The 25,324-nt window shown below is 43.3% G+C and overlaps 1 protein-coding gene across 1 annotated transcript in view; it reads left to right on the forward strand.

Moving 5' to 3' along the window:
- The window catches only part of VPS36 (vacuolar protein sorting 36 homolog), a 143,046-nt gene extending 123,031 nt beyond the window's left edge, over positions 1 to 20,015 (forward strand). The window contains exons 12-14 of the mRNA XM_053708389.1: positions 13,171 to 13,255; positions 13,395 to 13,471; positions 19,770 to 20,015. Of these exons, the coding sequence (XP_053564364.1) occupies positions 13,171 to 13,255; positions 13,395 to 13,471; positions 19,770 to 19,863 (256 nt within the window). The 3' untranslated portion in view covers positions 19,864 to 20,015. The remainder of the gene's footprint in view (positions 1 to 13,170; positions 13,256 to 13,394; positions 13,472 to 19,769) is intronic.
- The last annotated feature ends 5,309 nt before the right edge of the window (positions 20,016 to 25,324 follow it).

Raw genomic sequence — 25,324 nt, forward strand, 5'->3', positions numbered from 1 at the left:
TCCGTTAAGACCAGACCTTTTGTCGCAAGGTCCTTTTTACCATCAGGATCTCAAATCCTTAAATTTAAAGGTATGGAGATTGAACGCTTGATTCTTAGTCAAAGAGGTTTCTCTGACTCTGTGATTAATACTATGTTACAGGCTCGTAAATCTGTATCTAGGAAGATATATTATCGAGTCTGGAAGACTTATATTTCTTGGTGTCTTTCTCATCATTTTTCCTGGCATTCTTTTAGAATTCCGAGAATTTTACAGTTTCTTCAGGATGGTTTGGATAAAGGTTTGTCTGCAAGTTCCTTGAAAGGACAAATCTCTGCTCTTTCTGTTCTTTTTCACAGAAAGATTGCTAATCTTTCTGATATTCATTGTTTTGTACAAGCTTTGGTTCGTATAAAACCTGTTATTAAGTCAATTTCTCCTCCTTGGAGTTTGAATTTGGTTCTGGGGGCTCTTCAAGCTCCTCCTTTTGAACCCATGCATTCATTGGACATTAAATTACTTTCTTGGAATGTTTTGTTTCTTTTGGCCATCTCTTCTGCTAGAAGAGTTTCTGAATTATCTGCTCTTTCTTGTGAGTCTCCTTTTCTGATTTTTCATCAGGATAAGGCGGTGTTGCGAACTTCTTTTAAATTTTTACCTAAGGTTGTGAATTCTAACAACATTAGCAGAGAAATTGTGGTTCCTTCATTATGTCCTAATCCTAAGAATTCTAAGGAGAGATCATTGCATTCTTTGGATGTAGTTAGAGCTTTGAAATATTATGTTGAGGCTACTAAGAATTTCCGAAAGACTTCTAGTCTATTTGTTTTCTTTTCCGGTTCTAGGAAAGGTCAGAAGGCCTCTGCCATTTCTTTGGCATCTTGGTTGAAATCTTTAATTCATCATGCTTATGTCGAGTCGGGTAAAACTCCGCCTCAAAGGATTACAGCTCATTCTACTAGGTCAGTTTCTACTTCCTGGGCATTTAGGAATGAAGCTTCGGTTGATCAGATTTGCAAAGCAGCAACTTGGTCTTCTTTGCATACTTTTACTAAATTCTACCATTTGGATGTGTTTTCTTCTTCTGAAGCAGTTTTTGGTAGAAAAGTACTTCAGGCAGCTGTTTCAGTTTGATTCTTCTGCTTATAATTTCAGTTTTTTTCATTATAAGATTTAAACTTTATTTTGGGTGTGGATTATTTTCAGCGGAATTGGCTGTCTTTATTTTATCCCTCCCTCTCTAGTGACTCTTGCGTGGAAGATCCACATCTTGGGTAGTCATTATCCCATACGTCACTAGCTCATGGACTCTTGCTAATTACATGAAAGAAAACATAATTTATGTAAGAACTTACCTGATAAATTCATTTCTTTCATATTAGCAAGAGTCCATGAGGCCCACCCTTTTTTGTGGTGGTTATGATTTTTTGTATAAAGCACAATTATTCCAATTCCTTATTTTTTTATGCTTTCGCACTTTTGTCTTATCACCCCACTTCTTGGCTATGCGTTAAACTGATTTGTGGGTGTGGTGAGGGGTGTATTTATAGGCATTTTGAGGTTTGGGAAACTTTGCCCCTCCTGGTAGGAATGTATATCCCATACGTCACTAGCTCATGGACTCTTGCTAATATGAAAGAAATCAATTTATCAGGTAAGTTCTTCCATAAATTATGTTTTTGCGCTCTCTCTCTCCCCCCTCTCTTTTGCGCTCTCTCTCTACCCCTCTCTTTTGTGCTCTCTCCCTCTTTTTTGCGCTCTCTCTCCCCCTCTTTTGCGCTCTCTCTCCCCTCTCTTTTGCGCTCTCTCTCCCCTCTCTTTTGCGCTCTCTCCCCCCTCTCTTTTGCGCTCTCTCCCCCCTCTCTTTTGCGCTCTCTCCCCCCTCTCTTTTGCGCTCTCTCCCCCCTCTCTTTTGCGCTCTCTCCCCCCTCTCTTTTGCGCTCTCTCCCCCCTCTCTTTTGCGCTCTCTCCCCCCCCCCCCTCTGTTTTGCACTCTCTCTCCGCCCTCTCTTTTGTGCACTCTCCCCCGTCTCATTTGCTGTCTATCTCCCTCTCTTTCTCCCCCCTCTTCTGCTCTCTTTCTCCCTCCTCTTCTGCTCTCTTTCTCCCCCTCTCTTTTGAGCTCTCTCCCCCCTCTCTTTTGTGCTCTCTCCCCCCCTCTCTTTTGTGCTCTCTCCCCCCTCTCTTTTGTGCTCTCTCCCCCCCTCTCTTTTGTGCACTCTCCCCTCTCTCTTTTGCTGTCTATCTCCCTCTCCTTTTCCCCCCTCTTCTGCTCTCTTTCTCCCCCTCTCTTTTGAGCTCTCTCCCCCCTCTCTTTTGTGCTCTCTCCCCCCCTCTCTTTTGTGCTCTCTCCCCCCCTCTCTTTTGCGCTCTCTCCCCCCTCTCTTTTGCGCTCTCTCCCCCCCTCTCTTTTGCGCTCTCTCCCCCCCTCTCTTTTGCGCTCTCTCCCCCCCTCTCTTTTGCGCTCTCTTCCCCCCCTCTCTTTTGCGCTCTCTTCCCCCCTCTCTTTTGCGCTCTCTCCCCCCCCTCTCTTTTGCGCTCTCTCCCCCCCTCTCTTTTGCGCTCTCTCCCCCCCTCTCTTTTGCGCTCTCTGCCCCCTCTCTTTTGCGCTCTCTCCCCCTCTCTTTTGTGCTCTCTCTCTCCCCCCCCCCCTCTCTTTTGCGCACTCCCCCCCTCTCTTTTGCGCTCTCCCCCCCTCTCTTTTGCGCTCTCCCCCCCCCCTCTCTTATGGCCCATGAATAATACCCTGTCAGAGGTATTATCTGGATTGCCTGAATTAAGAGGCAAGCGCGATAGCTCTGGGGTTAGGGGAGATACAGAGCGCGCAAATGCTGTTAGAGCCATGTCTGATACTGCGTCACAGTATGCAGAACATGAGGACGGAGAGCTTCAGTCTGTGGGTGACATCTCTGACTCGGGGAAACCTGATTCAGAGATTTCTAATTTTAAATTTAAGCTTGAGAACCTCCGTGTATTGCTTGAGGTATTAGCTGCTCTGAATGACTGTAACACAGTTGCAATTCCAGAGAAATTGCGTAGGCTGGATAGATACTATGCGGTGCCGGTGTGTACTGACGTTTTTCCTATACCTAAAAGGCTTACAGAAATTATTAGCAAGGAGTGGGATAGACCCGGTGTGCCCTTTTCCCCACCTCCTATATTTAGAAAAATGTTTCCAATAGACGCCACTACACGGGACTTATGGCAGACGAACCCTAAGGTGGAGGGAGCAGTTTCTACTTTAGCAAAGCGTACCACTATCCCTGTTGAGGACAGTTGTGCTTTTTCAGATCCAATGGATAAAAAATTGGAGGGTTACCTTAAGAAAATGTTTATTCAACAAGGTTTTATTTTACAGCCCCTTGCATGCATTGCGCCTGTCACTGCTGCGGCGGCATTCTGGTTTGAGGCCCTGGAAGAGGCCATCCAGACAGCTCCATTGAATTAAATTATTGACAAGCTTAGAACGATAAGCTAGCTAACTCATTTGTTTCTGATGCCATTGTTCATTTGACTAAACTAACGGTTAAGAATTCCGGATTCGCCATCCAGACGCGTAGGGCGCTATGGCTTAAATCCTGGTCAGCTGGTCAGTCTAAATTACTCAACATTCCTTTCAAGGGGCAGACCTTATTCGGGCCTGGCTTGAAGGAAATTATTGCTGACATTACTGGAGGCAAGGGTCATACCCTTCCTCAGGACAGGGCCAAATCAAAGGACAAACAGTCTAATTTTTGTGCCTTTCGAAATTTCAAGGCAGGAGCAGCATCAACTTCCTCCGCTTCAAAACAAGAGGGAACTGTTGCTCATTCCAGACAGGCCTGGAAACCTAACCAGTCCTGGAACAAGGGCAAGCAGGCCAGGAAGCCTGCTGCTGCCCCCAAGACAGCATGAAGGAACGGCCCCCTATCCGGAAATGGATCTAGTGTGGGGCAGACTTTCTCTCTTCGCCCAGGCGTGGGCAAGAGATGTTCAGGATCCCTGGGCGTTGGAGATCATATCTCAGGGATATCTTCTGGACTTCAAAGCTTCTCCTCCACAAGGGAGATTTCATCTTTCAAGGTTATCATCAAACCAGATAAAGAAAGAGGCATTCCTAAGCTGTGTGCAAGACCTCCTAGTAATGGGAGTGATCCATCCAGTTCCGCGGACGGAACAAGGACAGGGATTTTATTCAAATCTGTTTGTGGTTCCCAAGAAAGAGGGAACCTTCAGACCAATCTTGGATCTAAAGATCTTAAACAAATTCCTCAGAGTTCCATCATTCAAAATGGAAACTATTCGGACCATCCTACCCATGATCCAAGAGGGTCAGTACATGACCACAGTGGACTTAAAGGATGCCTACCTTCACATACCGATTCACAAAGATCATCATCGGTTCCTAAGGTTTGCCTTTCTAGACAGGCATTACCAATTTGTAGCTCTTCCCTTCGGGTTGGCCACTGCCCCGAGAATTTTTACAAAGGTTCTGGGCTCACTTCTGGCGGTTCTAAGACCGCGAGGCATAGCGGTGGCTCCGTATCTAGACGACATCCTGATACAGGCGTCAAGCTTTCAAATTGCCAAGTCTCATACAGAGATAGTTCTGGCATTTCTGAGGTCGCATGGGTGGAAAGTGAACGTGGAAAAGAGTTCTCTATCACCACTCACAAGAGTCTCCTTCCTAGTGACTCTTATAGATTCTGTAGAGATGAAAATTTACCTGACGGAGTCCAGGTTATCAAAACTTCTAAATGCTTGCCGTGTCCTTCATTCCATTCCACGCCCGTCAGTGGCTCAGTGCATGGAAGTAATCGGCTTAATGGTAGCGGCAATGGACATAGTGCCATTTGCGCGCCTGCATCTCAGACCGCTGCAATTATGCATGCTAAGTCAGTGGAATGGGAATTACTCAGATTTGTCCCCTCTACTAAATCTGGATCAAGAGACCAGAGGTTCTCTTCTCTGGTGGCTTTCTCGGGTCCATAATCTGGACGTAGTCCGTGCCTTGAAGTTTTACTTACAGGCTACTAAAGATTTTCGTCAAACATCTGCCCTGTTTGTCGTTTACTCTGGACAGAGGAGAGGTCAAAATGCTTCGGCAACCTCTCTCTCCTTTTGGCTTCGGAGCATAATACGATTAGCCTATGAGACTGCTGGCCAGCAGCCCCCTGAAAGGATTACAGCTCATTCTACTAGAGCTGTGGCTTCCACCTGGGCCTTTAAAAATGAGGCCTCTGTTGAACAGATTTGCAAGGCTGCGACTTGGTCTTCGCTTCACACCTTTTCAAAATTTTACAAATTTGACACTTTTGCTTCTTCGGAGGCTGTTTTTGGGAGAAAGGTTCTACAGGCAGTGGTTCCTTCCGTTTAAGTTCCTGCCTTGTCCCTCCCATCATCCGTGTACTTTAGCTTTGGTATTGGTATCCCACAAGTAATGGATGATCCGTGGACTGGACACACTTAACAAGAGAAAACATAATTTATGCTTACCTGATAAATTTATTTCTCTTGTAGTGTATCCAGTCCACGGCCCGCCCTGTCCTTTTAAGGCAGGTCTAAATTTTAATTAAACTGCAGTCACCACTGCACCCTATGGTTTCTCCTTTCTCGTCTTGTTTCGGTTGAATGACTGGATATGGCAGTGAGGGGAGGAGCTATATAGCAGCTCTGCTGTGGGTGATCCTCTTGCAACTTCCTGTTGGGAAGGAGAATATCCCACAAGTAATGGATGATCCGTGGACTGGATACACTACAAGAGAAATAAATTTATCAGGTAAGCATAAATTATGTGTTTTTTTCCTGGCACAATGGAACTGAGATTATTTGGTCCTTTTACAGAGAATTTCCCTTAACTTGCCTTTGCTGCAAAGAACGTTTTCCTTCAGATATTTCAACAATCACCAGCCTTGAAGGACCATTATGGGGGGGAAATGATATGCTCTAATTTCCCAAGGGGGATTTCCACAACACACCTGCTTTGTGAAAATATCAATCTCAACACATATTGTCAACCATATACTCAGAACTTAGAAACCGTTTCTTTTTTAGTTGCCAGAAGATTATTCTAGAGGAATATCTCATCCAAAGAAGATCAATGATGACTCCTTAGAGATTCAGGATATCTTATGTGTTTTGTCAATCATTCTGCTTCCTTGTGTTATTTTGAAGATCAAATTAAACAAGCAAAATAGGATCCTCTTGACCCATGTGTGGTCCAGAATAAGCTGGTTTTCAGATCTGATCTCTCTAGTAGGTACAGAATGGTGGTTGCTTCCTCAAATTCCCAATTTTCTTTCACGTGACTGTTTCGTTATAAAGACTGACTGCACTTTTTCTCTTGTTAAGTGTAGTCAGTCCACGGGTCATCCATTACTTATGGGATTATATCTCTTCCCCAACAGGAAGTTGCAAGAGGATCACCCAAGCAGAGCTGCTATATAGCTCCTCCCCTCACATGTCATATCCAGTCATTCTCTTGCAACCTAACTAAAGATAGGTCGTTGTGAGAGGTCTGTGGTGTTTTTAAACTTAGTTTATTTCTTCAATCAAAAGTTTGTTATTTTAAATGGCACCGGAGTGTGCTGTTTGTTCTCAGGCAGCATTAGAAGAAGAATCTGCCTGCGTTTTCTATGATCTTAGCAGACGTAACTAAGATCCACTGGCTGTTCTCGCACATTCTGAGGAGTGAGGTAACTTCAGAAAAAGGGAATAGCATGCAGGGCCCCCCTGCAAACGAGGTATGTGCAGTAAATTATTTTTCTAAGCAATGGAATTGACTGAGAAAATACTGCTGATACCAATGTAATGTAAGTTCAGTCTTAAATGCAGTGGTAGCGACTGTTATTAGGCTGATGAGTGTGTGTACACTGAAGTATTTTTCTAGGGAATGGAATTTGACTCAGAAAATACTGTTAATACTGAAGTAATGTATGAGCCTTAACTGCAGTAAAAGTGACTGGTAGCAGGCTTATTAATAACACTTCATAACTTTTAAAACGTTTACTGGCATGTTAATCGTTTTTTGTGAGGTACTTGGTGATAAAACTTATTGGGGCATGATTTTTACCACATGGCTAACTTTTGTTTCTGCATAGAAACAGTTAACTGAGCTTCCCCACTGTTGTAATATGAGTGGGAGGGGCCTATTTTAGCGCTTTTTTGCGCAGTAAAAATTCAGTCACAATCTTCCTACTTCATCCTCCATGATCCAGGACGTCTCTAGAGAGCTCAGGGGTCTTCAAAATTCATTTTGAGGGAGGTAATCAGTCACAGCAGACCTGTGACAGTGTGTTTGACTGTGATAAAAACGTTAATTATTAAATTGTTATCCGTTTTTGGGTATTAAGGGGTTAATCATCCATTTGCTGGTGGGTGCAATCCTTTGCTAACTAAATACATTTACTGTGAAAATTTGGTTGCTATAACTAATTTGGTTCATTGTTATTTCAACTGACAGCTTTTTTGTGCTTCTTAAAGGCACAGTAGCGTTTTTTATATTGCTTGTAAATTTATTTGAAAAGTATTTTCCAAGCTTGCTAGTCTCATTGCTAGTCTGTTTAAACATGTCTGACACAGATGAATCTGTTTGTTCACTATGTATGAAGGCCAATGTGGAACCCAACAGAAATATGTGTACCAATTGTATTGATATTACTTTAAATAAAAGTCAGTCTTTACATGTAAAGAAATTATCACCAGACAACGAGGGGGAAGTTATGCCGACTAACTCTCCTCACGTGTCAGTACCTTCGCCTCCCGCTCAGGAGGTGCGTGATTTTGTGGCGCCAAGTACATCAGGGAGGCCCTTACAAATCACTTTGCAAGACATGGCTACTGTTATGACAGAAGTATTATCTAAATTGCCAGAATTAAGAGGCAAGCGTGATAGCTCTGGGTTAAGGACAGAGCGCGCTGATGATGTGAGAGCCATGTCCGATACTGCGTCACAATTTGCAGAACATGAAGACGGAGAGCTTCATTCTGTGGGTGACGGATCTGATCCAGGGAGACTGGATTCAGAGATTTCTAATTTTAAATTTAAGCTTGAGAACCTCCGCATATTGCTAGGGGAGGTATTAGCGGCTCTGAATGATTGTAACACGGTTGCAATTCCAGAAAAATTATGTAGGTTGGATAGATACTATGCGGTACCGGTGTGTACTGACGTGTTTCCTATACCTAAAAGGCTTACAGAGATTATTAGCAAGGAGTGGGATAGACCCGGTGTGCCTTTTTCCCCTCCTCCCATATTTAGGAAAATGTTTCCTATAGACGCCACCTCACGAGACTTATAGCAGACGGTCCCTAAGGTGGAGGGAGCAGTTTCTACTTTAGCTAAGCGTACCACTATCCCGGTGGAGGATAGTTGTGCCTTTTCAGATCCAATGGATAAAAAATTAGAAGGTTACCTTAAGAAAATGTTTGTTCAACAAGGTTTTATCTTACAGCCCCTTGCATGCATTGCGCCTGTCACTGCTGCGGCGGCATTCTGGTTTGAGTCTCTGGAAGAGGCCATTCGCACAGCTCCATTGGATGAAATTATGAACAAGCTTAAAGCACTTAAGCTAGCTAATGCATTTGTTTCTGATGCCGTCGTACATTTAACCAAACTTACGGCTAAGAACTCCGGATTCGCCATCCAAGCGCGCAGAGCGCTATGGCTTAAATCCTGGTCAGCTGACGTGACTTCTAAATCTAAATTGCTTAATATTCCTTTCAAAGGGCAGACCTTATTCGGGCCCGGCTTGAAAGAAATTATTGCTGACATTACGGGAGGTAAGGGCCATGCTCTGCCTCAGGACAGGGCCAAATCAAAGGCTAAACAGTCTAATTTTCGTGCCTTTCGTAACCTCAAGGCAGGAGCAGCATCAACTTCCTCCGCTCCAAAACCGGAAGGAGCTGTTGCTCGTTACAGACAGGGCTGGAAAACTAACCAGTCCTGGAACAAGGGCAAGCAGGCCAGAAAACCTGCTGCTGCCCCTAAGACAGCATGAAGAGAGGGCCCCCTATCCGGGAACGGATCTAGTGGGGGGCAGACTTTCTCTCTTCGCCCAGGCTTGGGCAAGAGATGTCCAGGATCCCTGGGCATTGGAGATCATATCTCAGGGATATCTTCTGGACTTCAAAGCTTCTCCTCCACAAGGGAGATTTCATCTTTCAAGGTTATCAGCAAACCAAATAAAGAAAGAGGCATTTCTACGCTGTGTACAAGACCTCTTACTAATGGGGGTGATCCACCCAGTTCCGCGGACGGAACACGGACAAGGATTCTATTCAAATCTGTTTGTGGTTCCCAAGAAAGAGGGAACCTTCAGACCAATCTTGGACTTAAAAATCCTAAACAAATTCCTAAGAGTTCCATCATTCAAAATGGAAACTATTCGAACCATCCTACCCATGATCCAAGAGGGTCAGTACATGACCACAGTGGACTTAAAGGATGCCTACCTTCACATACCGATTCACAAGGATCATTATCGGTACCTAAGATTTGCCTTCCTAGACAGGCATTACCAGTTTGTAGCTCTTCCCTTCGGGTTAGCTACGGCTCCAAGAATCTTTACAAAGGTTCTGGGCTCACTTCTGGTGGTACTAAGACCGCAAGGCATAGCGGTGGCTCCGTACCTAGACGACATTCTGATACAAGCGTCAAGTTTTCAAACTGCCAAGTCTCATACAGAGATAGTTCTGGCATTTCTGTGGTCGCATGGGTGGAAGGTGAACGTGGAAAAGAGTTCTCTATTACCACTCACAAGGGTTCCCTTCCTAGGGACTCTTATAGATTCTGTAGAGATGAAAATTTACCTGACGGAGGCCAGGTTATCAAAACTTCTAAATGCTTGCCGTGCCCTTCGTTCCATTCCACACCCGTCAGTAGCTCAGTGCATGGAAGTAATCGGCTTAATGGTAGCGGCAATGGACATAGTACCATTTGCGTGCCTGCATCTCAGACCGCTGCAATTGTGCATGCTAAGTCAGTGGAATGGGAATTACTCAGATTTGTCCCCTCTACTAAATCTGGATCAAGAGACCAGAGATTCTCTTTTATGGTGGCTTTCTCGGCCCCACCTGTCCAAGGGGATGACCTTTCGCAGGCCAGATTGGACGATTGTAACAACAGACGCCAGCCTTCTAGGTTGGGGCGCAGTCTGGAATTCCCTGAAGGCTCAGGGATCATGGACTCAGGAGGAGAAACTCCTCCCAATAAATATTCTAGAGTTAAGAGCAATATTCAATGCTCTTCTAGCTTGGCCTCAGTTAGCAACTCTGAGGTTCATCAGATTTCAGTCGGACAACATCACGACTGTGGCTTACATCAATCATCAAGGGGGAACCAGGAGTTCCCTAGCGATGTTGGAAGTCTCAAAGATAATTCGCTGGGCAGAGTCTCACTCTTGCCACCTGTCAGCGATCTACATCCCAGGCGTGGAGAACTGGGAGGCGGATTTCCTAAGTCGCCAGACTTTTCATCCGGGGGAGTGGGAACTTCATCCGGAGGTCTTCGCTCAACTGATTCATCGTTGGGGCAAACCAGATCTGGATCTCATGGCATCTCGCCAGAACGCCAAGCTTCCTTGTTACGGATCCAGGTCCAGGGACCCTGGAGCGGTGCTGATAGATGCTCTGACAGCCCCTTGGGTTTTCAACATGGCTTATGTGTTTCCACCATTTCCGATGCTTCCTCGACTGATTGCCAAGATCAAACAGGAGAGAGCATCGGTGATTCTGATAGCGCCTGCGTGGCCACGCAGGACCTGGTATGCAGACCTAGTGGACATGTCGTCCTGTCCACCATGGTCTCTGCCTCTGAGGCAGGACCTTCTAATTCAGGGTCCTTTCAACCATCCAAATCTAATTTCTCTGAGGCTGACTGCATGGAGATTGAACGCTTGATTCTATCAAAGCATGGCTTCTCGGAGTCGGTTATTGATACCTTAATACAGGCTAGGAAACCTGTTACCAGAAGAATTTACCATAAGATATGGCGTAAATATTTATATTGGTGCGAATCCAAGAGTTACTCATGGAGTAAGGTTAGGATTCCTAGGATATTGTCTTTTCTACAAGAGGGTTTAGAAAAGGGCTTATCCGCTAGTTCGTTAAAGGGACAGATTTCTGCTCTGTCCATTCTTCTACACAAGCGTCTGGCAGAAGTTCCAGACGTTCAGGCTTTTTGTCAGGCTTTGGCTAGGATTAAGCCTGTGTTTAAGACTGTTGCTCCGCCATGGAGCTTAAACTTAGTTCTTAACGTTCTGCAAGGCGTTCCGTTTGAACCCCTTCATTCCATTGATATCAAGCTGTTATCTTGGAAAGTTCTGTTTTTGATGGCTATTTCCTCGGCTCGAAGAGTCTCTGAGTTATCTGCCCTACATTGTGATTCTCCTTATCTGATCTTTCATTCAGACAAGGTAGTTCTGCGTACTAAACCTGGGTTTTTACCTAAGGTTGTTTCTAACAGGAATATCAATCAAGAGATTGTTGATCCATCATTATGTCCTAATCCTTCTTCAAAGAAGGAACATCTTTTGCATAATTTAGATGTAGTCCGTGCCCTGATGTTCTACTTACAGGCAACTAAAGATTTTCGGCAAACTTCTTCTTTGTTTGTCGTTTACTCAGAGGAGAGGTCAAAAGGCTTCAGCTACCTCTCTCTCCTTTTGGCTTCGTAGCATAATACGTTTAGCCTATGAGACTGCTGGACAGCAGCCTCCTGAAAGGATTACAGCTCATTCTACTAGAGCTGTGGCTTCCACCTGGGCCTTTAAAAATGAGGCCTCTGTTGAACAGATTTGCAAGGCTGCAACTTGGTCTTCACTTCACACTTTTTCAAAATTTTACAAATTTGACACTTTTGCTTCTTCGGAGGCTATTTTTGGGAGAAAGGTACTTCAGGCAGTGGTTCCCTCCGTTTAAAGTTCCTGCCTTGTCCCTCCCTTCATCCGTGTACTTTAGCTTTGGTATTGGTATCCCATAAGTAATGGATGACCCGTGTACTGACTACACTTAACAAGAGAAAACATAATTTATGCTTACCTCATAAATTTATTTCTCTTGTAGTGTAGTCAGTCCACGGTCCGCCCTGTCTTTTAAGGCAGTTCTAAATTTTAATTAAACTCCAGTCACCACTGCACCCTATGGTTTCTCCTTTCTCGTCTTGTTTCGGTCGAATGACGGGATATGACATGTGAGGGGAGGAGCTATATAGCAGCTCTGCTTGGGTGATCCTCTTGCAACTTCCTGTTGGGGAAGAGATATAATCCCATAAGTAATGGATGACCCGTGGACTGACTACACTACAAGAGAAATAAATTTATCAGGTAAGCATAAATTATGTTTTTTCCAATGGATAATTGCTTTCCATTCTGAAAGCCATATTTTGATTTAGAATTTGGATTTGTCTTATGTTCAAAAATTGCATTTTTCCTTGTGTTACAAATGTAGTTATTTAAATCATTTAATTGGACCTATGCATAATTTGTCTATTAAAGTTTATTAATTCAGAAGGCTTAAAAAGCTTTGTCGTCAAGTTTAGATTTGTTCTGAAATCCTTTTTAAGGATACCAATTAAGAAAAAAAAACTGTGCCTTTTTTTAGAGTGAAGTTGCATTGGACTTCTTGGACTCAAGATCACAATTCCTCATTTGATCAGCTCTGCAATGCAGCAATTTTTTTACTATATTTTATCAATTTAATGTGTTTGCATCTTCACCAGCAGCTCCTAGACTGTTCTTCCTTGGTGTCTTTTTTTTATGCTGTGTTTTTATTTTGCTAATAACCCAAATAGTTATTGAATATAATGTCAATACAAGTGTGTGAGAGAAACAAGATCTATACTTATAACTCGGTTTCTTTATACTCAAATGGTGATGTATGAAACTCACCTAGATGTTTACTTTTTTCTTTTGTTTTTCTTGTTGTTTTTTTTTATCGGAGATCTATGTAGAAGTAAAAATACATATTTCTCCTTTCACTCTCCAAACTGGTCCACTTGGCTTTCACAAGCAAAATAAACTGGAAAATGAGGGCTATATGTTGGAGAAAAAGAAAGAGGCACACAAAGCCTTTCTTCCTACCCCACTTGAACCTATAATGGTACCATTTCAAGTGTAAAGAAACTTATTAGACTTTTACATATTTTATAGATGTTTGGTAGACTACATAGGAGTTTGTGACTCTTTAATAAATGTTTTTTTTCTCTATTTCTAGGCTACGTATTTTTGACAGTGGAGTCATGGTCATTGAACACCAGTCTCATAACGAAGAAGAAATGGTCGCTGCTGCATTAGAAACTGTAATTTTTTTCTTTAATCAATCAATTACTCTTTTCATCATTTAGAAGAATTGATCTTACAGTTTTCTCCAAGTCAGTTTTAAATGTGTTTTATTTATGATTGTTGTACAACATAACAAAACTAAAACCTTCCCAACAGGTTTCTGAAAAGGGCTCATTAACATCTGAAGAGTTTTCCAAGCTTGTCGGGATGTCAGTTCTTTTAGCTAAAGAACGGTATGTCTGAATGTTTTAGTGAAAGGGACATTCTAGTGTAAACATACAATCCTCTATTTTGTTGTTATTCTTCAACAAATTACTATGTTTAATCTCTGCAAAGAAATTAAATATATAGTCAAAGTTGTGCTCCTGATTCACTCCAAATTACTACTGGTGAGTAAATAAGACGTAGGCATACATGCATATGCTTTAATCACTGGCTTTATCGGCATCTGGAGCCGAACAGAGGTGTTCCACAAGTGCAACATATTTAACCCTTTCTTCTGTTAAGTGTGATCAGTCCACGGGTCATCATTACTTCTGGGATATTAACTGCTCCCCTACAGGAAGTGCAAGAGGATTCACCCAGCAGAGCTGCATATAGCTCCTCCCCTCTACGTCACTCCCAGTCATTCTCTTGCACCCAGCAACTAGATAGGTCGTGTGAGAGGACTATGGTGATTATACTTAGTTTTATATCTTCAATCAAAAGTTTGTTATTTTAAAATAGCACCGGAGTGTGTTATTACCTCTCTGGCAGAGTTTGAGGAAGAATCTACCAGAGTTTTGCTATGATTTTAGCCGGAGTAGTTAAGATCATATTGCTGTTCTCGGCCATCTGAGGAGTGAGGTAAACTTCAGATCAGGGGACAGCGGGCAGATGAATCTGCATAGAGGTATGTAGCAGTTTTTATTTTCTGACAATGGAATTGATGAGAAAATCCTGCCATACCGATATAATGTCATGTATGTATACTTTACACTTCAGTATTCTGGGAGAATGGTACTTCACTAGAATTACACTGTAAGAAAGACATAAAGCTGTTTAATAACTAGAGATTATGTTTAACGTTTTTGCTGGAATGTAAAATCGTTTTCATTTGCTGAGGTACTGAGTGAATAAATGTTTGGGCACCATTTTTCCACTTGGCAGTTGCTTAAATCTGTTTTTTCTGTCAGTTTCTGTTCTCCCTCACTGCTGTGTGTGTGGGGGAGGGGCGCTTTTACTATGCATCAAATATTTCAGTCAGCAACTCATTGTATTCCCTGCATGATCTGGTTCATCTCTACAGAGCTCAGGGGTCTTCAAAACTTATTTTGAGGGAGGTAATTTCTCTCAGCAGAGCTGTGAGAATTATAGTTTGACTGAAATAAAAACTTTTATTCTGTAATTTGTTTCCTGCTTTCAGAAATTGTTATCTTTGCTAATGGGATTAAACCTTTGCTAAAGTTGTGTTGTTTACAAGGATTGAGGCTATAACTGTTTCAATTTATTAATTTTTAACTGTCATAGATCTTCTGTGCTTCTTAAAGGCACAGTACGTTTTAATATTATTCTATTTGAATTGTATTTCCAAGTTGCAAGTTTATTTGCTAGTGTGTTAAACATGTCTGATTCAGAAGATGATACCTGTGTCATTTGTTGCAATGCCAAAGTGGAGCCCAATAGAAATTTATGTACTAACTGTATTGATGCTACTTTAAATAAAAATCAATCTGTACAAATTGAACAAATTTCACCAAACAACGAGGGGAGAGTTATGCCGACTAACTCGCCTCACGTGTCAGTACCTACATCTCCCGCTCAGAGGGAGGTGCGTGATATTGTAGCGCCGAGTACAGCTGGGCGGCCATTACAAATCACATTACAGGATATGGCTACTGTTATGACTGAAGTTTTGGCTAAATTACCAGAACTAAAAGGTAAGCGTGATCACTCTGGGGTGAGAACAGAGTGCGCTGATAATATTAGGGCCATGTCAGACACTGCGTCACAGGTGGCAGAACATGAGGACGGAGAACTTCATTCTGTGGGTGACGGTTCTGATCCAAACAGACTGGATTCAGATATTTCAAATTTTAAATTTAAACTGGAAAACCTCCGTGTATTACTAGGGGAGGTGTTAGCGGCTCTGAATGATTGTAACACAGTTGCAATACCAGAGAAAATGTGTAGGTTGGATAAATATTTTGCGGTACCGACGAGTACTGAGGTTTTTCCTATACCTAAGAGACTTACTGAAATTGTTACTAAGGAGTGGGATAGACCCGGTGTGCCGTTCTCACCCCCTCCGATATTTAGAAAAATGTTTCCAATAGACGCCACCACAAGGGACTTATGGCAAACGGTCCCTAAGGTGGAGGGAGCAGTTTCTACTTTAGCTAAGCGTACCACTATCCCGGTGGAGGATAGCTGTGCTTTTTCAGATCCAATGGATAAAAAGTTAGAGGGTTACCTTAAGAAAATGTTTGTTCAACAAGGTTTTATATTGCAACCCCTTGCATGCATTGCGCCGATCACGGCTGCAGCAGCATTCTGGATTGAGTCTCTGGAAGAGAACATTGGTTCAGCTACTCTGGACGACATTACGGACAGGCTTAGAGTCCTTAAACTAGCTAATTCATTCATTTCGGAGGCCGTAGTACATCTTACTAAACTTACGGCGAATAATTCAGGATTCGCCATTCAGGCACGCAGGGCGCTGTGGCTAAAATCCTGGTCAGCTGATGTTACTTCTAAGTCTAAATTGCTTAATATACCTTTCAAAGGGCAGACCTTATTCGGGCCCGGGTTGAAAGAGATTATCGCTGACATTACAGGAGGTAAAGGCCATGCACTACCTCAGGACAAAGCCAAAGCCAAGACTAGACAGTCTAGTTTTCGTTCCTTTCGTAATTTCAAAGCAGGAGCAGCATCAACTTCCTCTGCACCAAAACAGGAAGGAGCTGTTGCTCGCTACAGACAAGGCTGGAAACCTAACCAGTCCTGGAACAAGGGCAAGCAGACTAGGAAACCTGCTGCTGCCCCCAAAACAGCATGAATTGAGGGCCCCCGATCCGGGATCGGATCTAGTGGGGGGCAGACTTTCTCTCTTCGCCCAGGCTTGGGCAAGAGATGTTCAGGATCCCTGGGCGCTAGAGATAATATCTCAGGGATACCTTCTGGACTTCAAATACTCTCCTCCAAGAGAGAGATTTCATCTGTCAAGATTGTCAACAATCCAGACAAAGAAAGAGGCTTTTCTACGCTGCGTACAAGAGCTCTTGTTAATGGGAGTAATCCATCCAGTTCCACGATCGGAACAGGGACAGGGGTTTTACTCAAATCTGTTTGTGGTTCCCAAAAAAGAGGGAACTTTCAGACCAATCCTGGACTTAAAGATCCTAAACAAATTCCTAAGAGTTCCATCATTCAAGATGGAGACTATTCGGACAATTTTACCTATGATTCGAGAGGGTCAGTACATGACCACTGTAGATTTAAAAGATGCTTACCTGCACATACCGATTCACAAAGATCATTACCGGTACCTAAGGTTTGCCTTCCTAGACAGGCATTACCAGTTTGTGGCTCTTCCATTCGGATTGGCTACAGCGCCAAGAATCTTCACAAAGGTTCTGGGTGCTCTTCTGGCGGTACTAAGACCGCGGGGAATCTCGGTAGCTCCATACCTAGACGACATTCTGATACAAGCTTCAAGCTTTCAAACTGCCAAATCTCATACAGAGTTAGTGCTGGCATTTCTAAGGTCACATGGATGGAAGGTGAACGAAAAGAAAAGTTCACTCGTTCCACTCACAAGAGTTCCCTTCCTGGGGACTCTTATAGATTCTGTAGAAATGAAGATTTACCTGACAGAGGACAGGCTATCAAGACTTCAAAGTGCTTGCCGCACTCTTCATTCCATTCAACACCCGTCAGTGGCTCAATGTATGGAGGTAATCGGCTTAATGGTAGCGGCAATGGACATAGTACCCTTTGCACGCTTACACCTCAGACCACTGCAACTGTGCATGCTAGGTCAGTGGAATGGGGATTACTCAGACTTATCCCCTTCTCTGAATCTGGATCAAGAGACCAGAAATTCTCTTCTATGGTGGCTTTCTCGGCCACACCTGTCCAGGGGGATGCCATTCAGCAGACCAGACTGGACAATTGTAACAACAGACGCCAGCCTTCTAGGTTGGGTTGCCGTCTGGAATTCCCTGAAGGCTCAGGGACTATGGAGTCAGGAGGAGAGTCTCCTGCCAATAAACATTCTGGAATTGAGAGCAGTTCTCAATGCCCTCCTGGCTTGGCCCCAGTTGATAACTCGGGGGTTCATCAGGTTTCAGTCGGACAACATCACGACTGTAGCTTACATCAACCATCAGGGAGGGACAAGAAGCTCCCTAGCTATGATGGAAGTATCAAAGATAATTCGCTGGGCAGAGTCTCACTCTTGCCACCTGTCAGCAATCCACATCCCGGGAGTGGAGAACTGGGAGGCGGATTTCTTAAGTCGTCAGACTTTTCATCCGGGGGAGTGGGAACTTCATCCGGAGGTCTTTGCCCAAATACTTCGACGTTGGGGCAAACCAGAGATAGATCTCATGGCGTCTCGACAGAACGCCAAGCTTCCTCGTTACGGGTCCAGATCCAGGGATCCAGGAGCAGTCCTGATAGATGCTCTGACAGCACCTTGGGACTTCAGGATGGCTTACGTGTTTCCACCCTTCCCGTTGCTTCCTCGATTGATAGCCAGAATCAAACAAGAGAGAGCATCAGTGATTCTAATAGCACCTGCGTGGCCACGCAGGACTTGGTATGCAGACCTGGTGGACATGTCATCCTGTCCGCCTTGGTCTCTACCTCTGAAACAGGACCTTCTGATACAGGGTCCCTTCAAACATCAAAATCTAACTTCTCTGAAGCTGACTGCTTGGAAATTGAACGCTTAATTTTATCAAGACGTGGGTTTTCTGAGTCAGTTATTAGTACCTTAATACAGACTAGGAAACCTGTTACCAGAAAGATTTACCATAAGATATGGCGTAAATACCTACATTGGTGTGAATCCAAAGGTTACTCTTGGAGTAAGGTTAGGATTCCTAGGATATTGTCTTTTCTACAAGAAGGTTTAGAAAAGGGTTTATCTGCTAGTTCATTAAAGGGACAGATCTCAGCTCTGTCCATTCTGTTACACAAACGTCTGTCAGAAGTTCCTGACGTCCAGGCTTTTTGTCAGGCTTTGGCCAGGATTAAGCCTGTGTTTAAAACTGTTGCTCCACCATGGAGTTTAAACCTTGTTCTTAATGTTTTACAGGGCGTTCCGTTTGAACCCCTTCATTCCATTGATATAAAGTTGTTATCTTGGAAAGTTCTATTTTTAATGGCTATTTCCTCGGCTCGAAGAGTCTCTGAATTATCAGCCTTACATTGTGATTCTCCTTATTTGATTTTTCATTCGGATAAGGTAGTCCTGCGTACTAAACCTGGGTTCTTACCTAAGGTAGTTACTAACAGGAATATCAATCAAGAGATTGTTGTTCCTTCTTTATGCCCAAATCCTTCTTCAAAGAAGGAACGTCTACTGCACAACCTGGATGTAGTCCGGGCTCTAAAATTTTACTTGCAGGCAACTAAGGAATTCCGACAAACGTCTTCTCTGTTTGTCATTTACTCTGGGCAGAGGAGAGGTCAAAAAGCTTCCGCTACCTCTCTTTCTTTTTGGCTTCGTAGCATAATTCGTTTAGCTTATGAGACTGCTGGACAGCAGCCCCCTGAAAGAATTACAGCTCATTCTACTAGAGCTGTGGCTTCCACTTGGGCCTTCAAGAATGAGGCCTCTGTTGAACAGATTTGCAAGGCTGCAACTTGGTCTTCGCTTCATACTTTTTCCAAATTTTACAAATTTGACACCTTTGCTTCATCGGAGGCTATTTTTGGGAGAAAGGTTCTTCAGGCAGTGGTTCCTTCTGTATAAAGAGTCTGCCTATCCCTCCCGTCATCCGTGTACTTTTGCTTTGGTATTGGTATCCCAGAAGTAATGATGACCCGTGGACTGATCACACTTAACAGAAGAAAACATAATTTATGCTTACCTGATAAATTCCTTTCTTCTGTAGTGTGATCAGTCCACGGCCCGCCCTGTTTTTAAGGCAGGTAAATATTTTTTAATTTATACTCCAGTCACCACTTCACCCTTGGCTTTTCCTTTCTCGTTGGTCCTTGGTCGAATGACTGGGAGTGACGTAGAGGGGAGGAGCTATATGCAGCTCTGCTGGGTGAATCCTCTTGCACTTCCTGTAGGGGAGCAGTTAATATCCCAGAAGTAATGATGACCCGTGGACTGATCACACTACAGAAGAAAGGAATTTATCAGGTAAGCATAAATTATGTTTTTGAAGTAGCTAAACAAATAGTGAAAAAAAGCAAATTTGTTTATAAAAAAATTAGCAATTAATTTTTACACCAGAACTATGAAATCCATTTAATTCCCACAATACCTCTGATTAACAATGTTTACCCTTTATTTCCTTGTTTATTTTGCAGATTGCTGCTTGCTGAAAAAATGGGGCACCTTTGCAGAGATGACTCTGTAGAAGGCTTACGCTTTTACCCCAATTTGTTCTTAACTCAGTGTTAGAGACTGTGTGAGAATGAGACTTGAAACTTATGAATACTTCACGGAAAATTGTCTACAACTTTTTATTTATATTGATGAGAAATATCAATGAAGCATATATTACATTGTGGATGGGCTACATATGATCAGTTATTAAAGAGGATTCCTGTGTATATGGTGGAGGAAGCTATTTTTTGGTTCCTAATATGTCTGAAATAATATATCAAATGTAAAATTATTTTCCTACTGTTAAGCAGACGCAAAATGCCCTGTGAAACTTTATAGCAAGCTTTAAAACAATATTTCTCCAACATAGGTGTGTCCGGTCCACGGCGTCATCCTTACTTGCGGGATATTCTCTTCCCCAACAGGAAATGGCAAAGAGCCCAGCAAAGCTGGTCACATGATCCCTCCTAGGCTCCGCCTACCCCAGTCATTCTCTTTGCCGTTGTACAGGCAACATCTCCACGGAGATGGCTTAGAGTTTTTTAGTGTTTAACTGTAGTTTTTATTATTCAATCAAGAGTTTGTTATTTTAAAATAGTGCTGGTATGTACTATTTACTCTGAAACAGAAAAGAGATGAAGATTTCTGTTTGTAAGAGGAAAATGATTTTAGCAACCGTTACTAAAATCGATGGCTGTTCCACACAGGACTGTTGAGAGGAATTAACTTCAGTTGAGGGAACAGTGAGCAGAATTTTGCTGCTTGAGGTATGACACATTCTAACAAGACGATGTAATGCTGGAAGCTGTCATTTTCCCTATGGGATCCGGTAAGCCATTTTTATTACAGACAGTAAATAAGGGCTTCACAAGGGCTTTTTAAGACTGTAGACATTTTTCTGGGCTAAATCGATTCATATATAAACATATTTAGCCTTGAGGAATCATTTTAATCTGGGTATTTTGTAAAATAATATCGGCAGGCACTGTTTTGGACACCTTATTCTCTAGGGGCTTTCCCTAATCATAGGCAGAGTCTCATTTTCGCGCCGGTATTGCGCACTTGTTTTTGAGAAGCATGACATGCAGTCGCATGTGTGAGGAGCTCTGATACATAGAAAAGACTTTCTGAAGGCGTCATTTGGTATCGTATTCCCCTTTGGGCTTGGTTGGGTCTCAGCAAAGCAGATACCAGGGACTGTAAAGGGGTTAAAGATAAAAACGGCTCCGGTTCCGTTATTTTAAGGGTTAAAGCTTCAATTTGGTGTGCAATACTTTTAAGGCTTTAAGACACTGTGGTGAAATTTTGGTGAATTTTGAACAATTCCTTCATACTTTTTCGCAATTGCAGTAATAAAGTGTGTTCAGTTTAAAATTTAAAGTGACAGTAACGGTTTTATTTTAAAACGTTTTTTGTACTTTGTTATCAAGTTTATGCCTGTTTAACATGTCTGAACTACCAGATAGACTGTGTTCTGAATGTGGGGAAGCCAAGGTTCCTTCTCATTTAAATAGATGTGATTTATGTGACACAAAATTTAGAGAAAATGATGCCCAAGATGATTCCTCAAGTGAGGGGAGTAAGCATGGTACTGCATCATTCCCTCCTTCGTCTACACCAGTCTTGCCCACTCAGGAGGCCCCTAGTACATCTAGCGCGCCAATACTCCTTACTATGCAACAATTAACGGCTGTAATGGATAATTCTATCAAAAACATTTTAGCCAAAATGCCCACTTATCAGCGTAAGCGCGACTGCTCTGTTTTAGATAATACTGAAGAGCATGAGGACGCTGATGATATTGTTTCTGAAGGGCCCCTACACCAGTCTGAGGGAGCCAGGGAGGTTTTGTCTGAGGGAGAAATTTCAGATTCAGGGAAAATTTCTCAACAAGCTGAACCTGATGTGATTACATTTAAATTTAAGTTGGAACATCTCCGCGCTCTGCTTAAGGAGGTGTTATCCACTCTGGATGATTGTGAGATTTTGATCATCCCAGAGAAACTATGTAAAATGGACAAGTTCCTAGAGGTCCCGGGGCCCCCAGAAGCTTTTCCTATACCCAAGCGGGTGGCGGACATTGTAAATAAAGAATGGGAAAGGCCCGGTATACCTTTCGTCCCTCCCCCCATATTTAAAAAATTGTTTCCTATGGTCGACCCCAGAAAGGACTTATGGCAGACAGTCCCCAAGGTCGAGGGGGCGGTTTCTACTTTAAACAAACGCACCACTATACCCATAGAAGATAGTTGTGCTTTCAAAGATCCTATGGATAAAAAATTAGAAGGTTTGCTTAAAAAGATGTTTGTTCAGCAAGGTTACCTTCTACAACCAATTTCATGCATTGTCCCTGTCACTACAGCCGCGTGTTTCTGGTTCGATGAGCTAGAAAAGGCGATCACTAGTGATTCTCCTCCTTATGAGGAGATTATGGACAGAATCCGTGCTCTCAAATTGGCTAATTCTTTCACCCTAGACGCCACTTTGCAATTGGCTAGGTTAGCGGCGAAAAATTCTGGGTTTGCTATTGTGGCGCGCAGAGCGCTTTGGTTGAAATCTTGGTCAGCGGATGCGTCTTCCAAGAACAAATTGCTTAACATTCCTTTCAAGGGGAAAACGCTGTTTGGCCCTGACTTGAAAGAGATTATCTCTGATATCACTGGGGGTAAGGGCCACGCCCTTCCTCAGGATAGGTCTTTCAAGGCCAAAAATAAACCTAATTTTCGTCCTTTTCGTAGAAACGGACCAGCCCCAAGTGCTACGTCCTCTAAGCAAGAGGGTAATACTTCTCAAGCCAAGCCAGCCTGGAGACCAATGCAAGGCTGGAACAAGGGAAAGCAGGCCAAGAAACCTGCAACTGCTACCAAGACAGCATGAAATGTTGGCCCCCGATCCGGGACCGGATCTGGTGGGGGGCAGACTCTCTCTCTTCGCTCAGGCTTGGGCAAGAGATGTTCTGGATCCTTGGGCACTAGAAATAGTCTCCCAAGGTTATCTTCTGGAATTCAAGGGGCTTCCCCCAAGGGGGAGGTTCCACAGGTCTCAATTGTCTTCAGACCACATAAAAAAACAGGCATTCTTACATTGTGTAGAAGACCTGTTAAAAATAGGAGTGATTCATCCTGTTCCATTAGGAGAACAAGGGATGGGGTTCTACTCCAATCTGTTCGTAGTTCCCAAAAAAGAGGGAACGTTCAGACCAATCTTAGATCTCAAGATCCTAAACAAGTTTCTCAAGGTTCCATCGTTCAAAATGGAAACCATTCGAACAATTCTTCCTTCCATCCAGGAAGGTCAATTCATGACCACGGTGGATTTAAAGGATGCGTATCTACATATTCCTATCCACAAGGAACATCATCGGTTCCTAAGGTTCGCATTCCTGGACAAGCATTACCAGTTCGTGGCACTTCCTTTCGGATTAGCCACTGCTCCAAGGATTTTCACAAAGGTACTAGGGTCCCTTCTAGCGGTGCTAAGACCAAGGGGCATTGCAGTAGTACCTTACTTGGACGACATTCTGATTCAAGCGTCGTCCCTTCCTCAAGCAAAGGCTCACACGGACATAGTCCTGGCCTTTCTCAGATCTCACGGATGGAAAGTGAACGTAGAAAAGAGTTCTCTATCTCCGTCAACAAGGGTTCCCTTCTTGGGAACAATAATAGACTCCTTAGAAATGAGGATTTTTCTGACAGAGGCCAGAAAAACAAAACTTCTAAACTCTTGTCAAATACTTCATTCCGTTCCTCTTCCTTCCATAGCGCAGTGCATGGAAGTAATAGGTTTGATGGTAGCGGCAATGGACATAGTTCCTTTTGCGCGCATTCATCTAAGACCATTACAACTGTGCATGCTCAGTCAGTGGAATGGGGACTATACAGACTTGTCTCCGACGATACAAGTAAATCAGAGGACCAGAGATTCACTCCGGTGGTGGCTGTCCCTGGACAACCTGTCACAAGGGATGAACTTCCGCAGGCCAGAGTGGGTCATTGTCACGACCGACGCCAGTCTGATGGGCTGGGGCGCGGTCTGGGGACCCCTGAAAGCTCAGGGTCTATGGTCTCGGGAAGAATCTTTTCTCCCGATAAACATTCTGGAACTAAGAGCGATATTCAATGCTCTCAAGGCTTGGCCTCAGCTAGCAAAGGCCAAGTTCATACGGTTTCAATCAGACAACATGACGACTGTTGCGTACATCAACCATCAGGGGGGAACAAGGAGTTCCCTGGCGATGGGAGAAGTGACCAAAATCATTCAATGGGCGGAGACTCACTCCTGCCACCTGTCTGCAATCCACATCCCAGGAGTGGAAAATTGGGAAGCGGATTTTCTGAGTCGTCAGACATTACATCCGGGGGAGTGGGAACTCCATCCGGAAATCTTTACCCAAATTACTCAACTGTGGGGCATTCCAGACATGGATCTGATGGCCTCTCGTCAGAACTTCAAGGTTCCTTGCTACGGGTCCAGATCCAGGGATCCCAAGGCGACTCTAGTAGATGCACTAGTAGCACCTTGGACCTTCAAACTAGCTTATGTATTCCCGCCGTTTCCTCTCATCCCCAGGCTGGTAGCCAGGATCAATCAGGAGCGGGCATCGGTGATCTTGATAGCTCCTGCGTGGCCACGCAGGACTTGGTATGCAGATCTGGTGAATATGTCATCGGCTCCACCATGGAAGCTACCTTTGAGACGAGACCTTCTTGTTCAAGGTCCGTTCGAACATCCGAATCTGGTCTCACTCCAACTGACTGCTTGGAGATTGAACGCTTGATCTTATCAAAACGAGGGTTCTCAGATTCTGTTATTGATACTCTTGTTCAGGCCAGAAAGCCTGTAACTAGAAAAATTTACCACAAAATATGGAATAAATATATCTGTTGGTGTGAATCTAAAGGATTCCCTTGGGACAAGGTAAAAATTCCTAAGATTCTATCCTTTCTTCAAGAAGGATTGGAGAAAGGATTATCTGCAAGTTCCTTGAAGGGACAGATTTCTGCCTTGTCTGTGTTACTTCACAAAAAGCTGGCAGCTGTGCCAGATGTTCAAGCCTTTGTTCAGGCTCTGGTAAGAATCAAGCCTGTTTACAAACCTTTGACTCCTCCTTGGAGTCTCAACTTAGTTCTTTCAGTTCTTCAGGGGGTTCCGTTTGAACCCTTACATTCCGTTGATATTAAGTTATTATCTTGGAAAGTTTTGTTTTTGGTTGCAATTTCTTCTGCTAGAAGAGTTTCAGAGTTATCTGCTCTGCAGTGTTCTCCTCCTTATCTGGTGTTCCATGCAGATAAGGTGGTTTTACGTACTAAACCTGGTTTTCTTCCGAAAGTTGTTTCTAACAAAAACATTAACCAGGAGATTGTCGTGCCTTCTTTGTGTCCGAATCCAGTTTCAAAGAAGGAACGTTTGTTACACAATTTGGATGTTGTTCGCGCTCTAAAATTCTATTTAGATGCTACAAAGGATTTTAGACAAACATCTTCCTTGTTTGTTGTTTATTCTGGTAAAAGGAGAGGTCAAAAAGCAACTTCTACCT

The sequence above is a fragment of the Bombina bombina genome, chromosome 3 (genome assembly GCF_027579735.1).
Source record: "Bombina bombina isolate aBomBom1 chromosome 3, aBomBom1.pri, whole genome shotgun sequence".
In the NCBI taxonomy this organism is placed as follows: domain Eukaryota; kingdom Metazoa; phylum Chordata; class Amphibia; order Anura; family Bombinatoridae; genus Bombina; species Bombina bombina.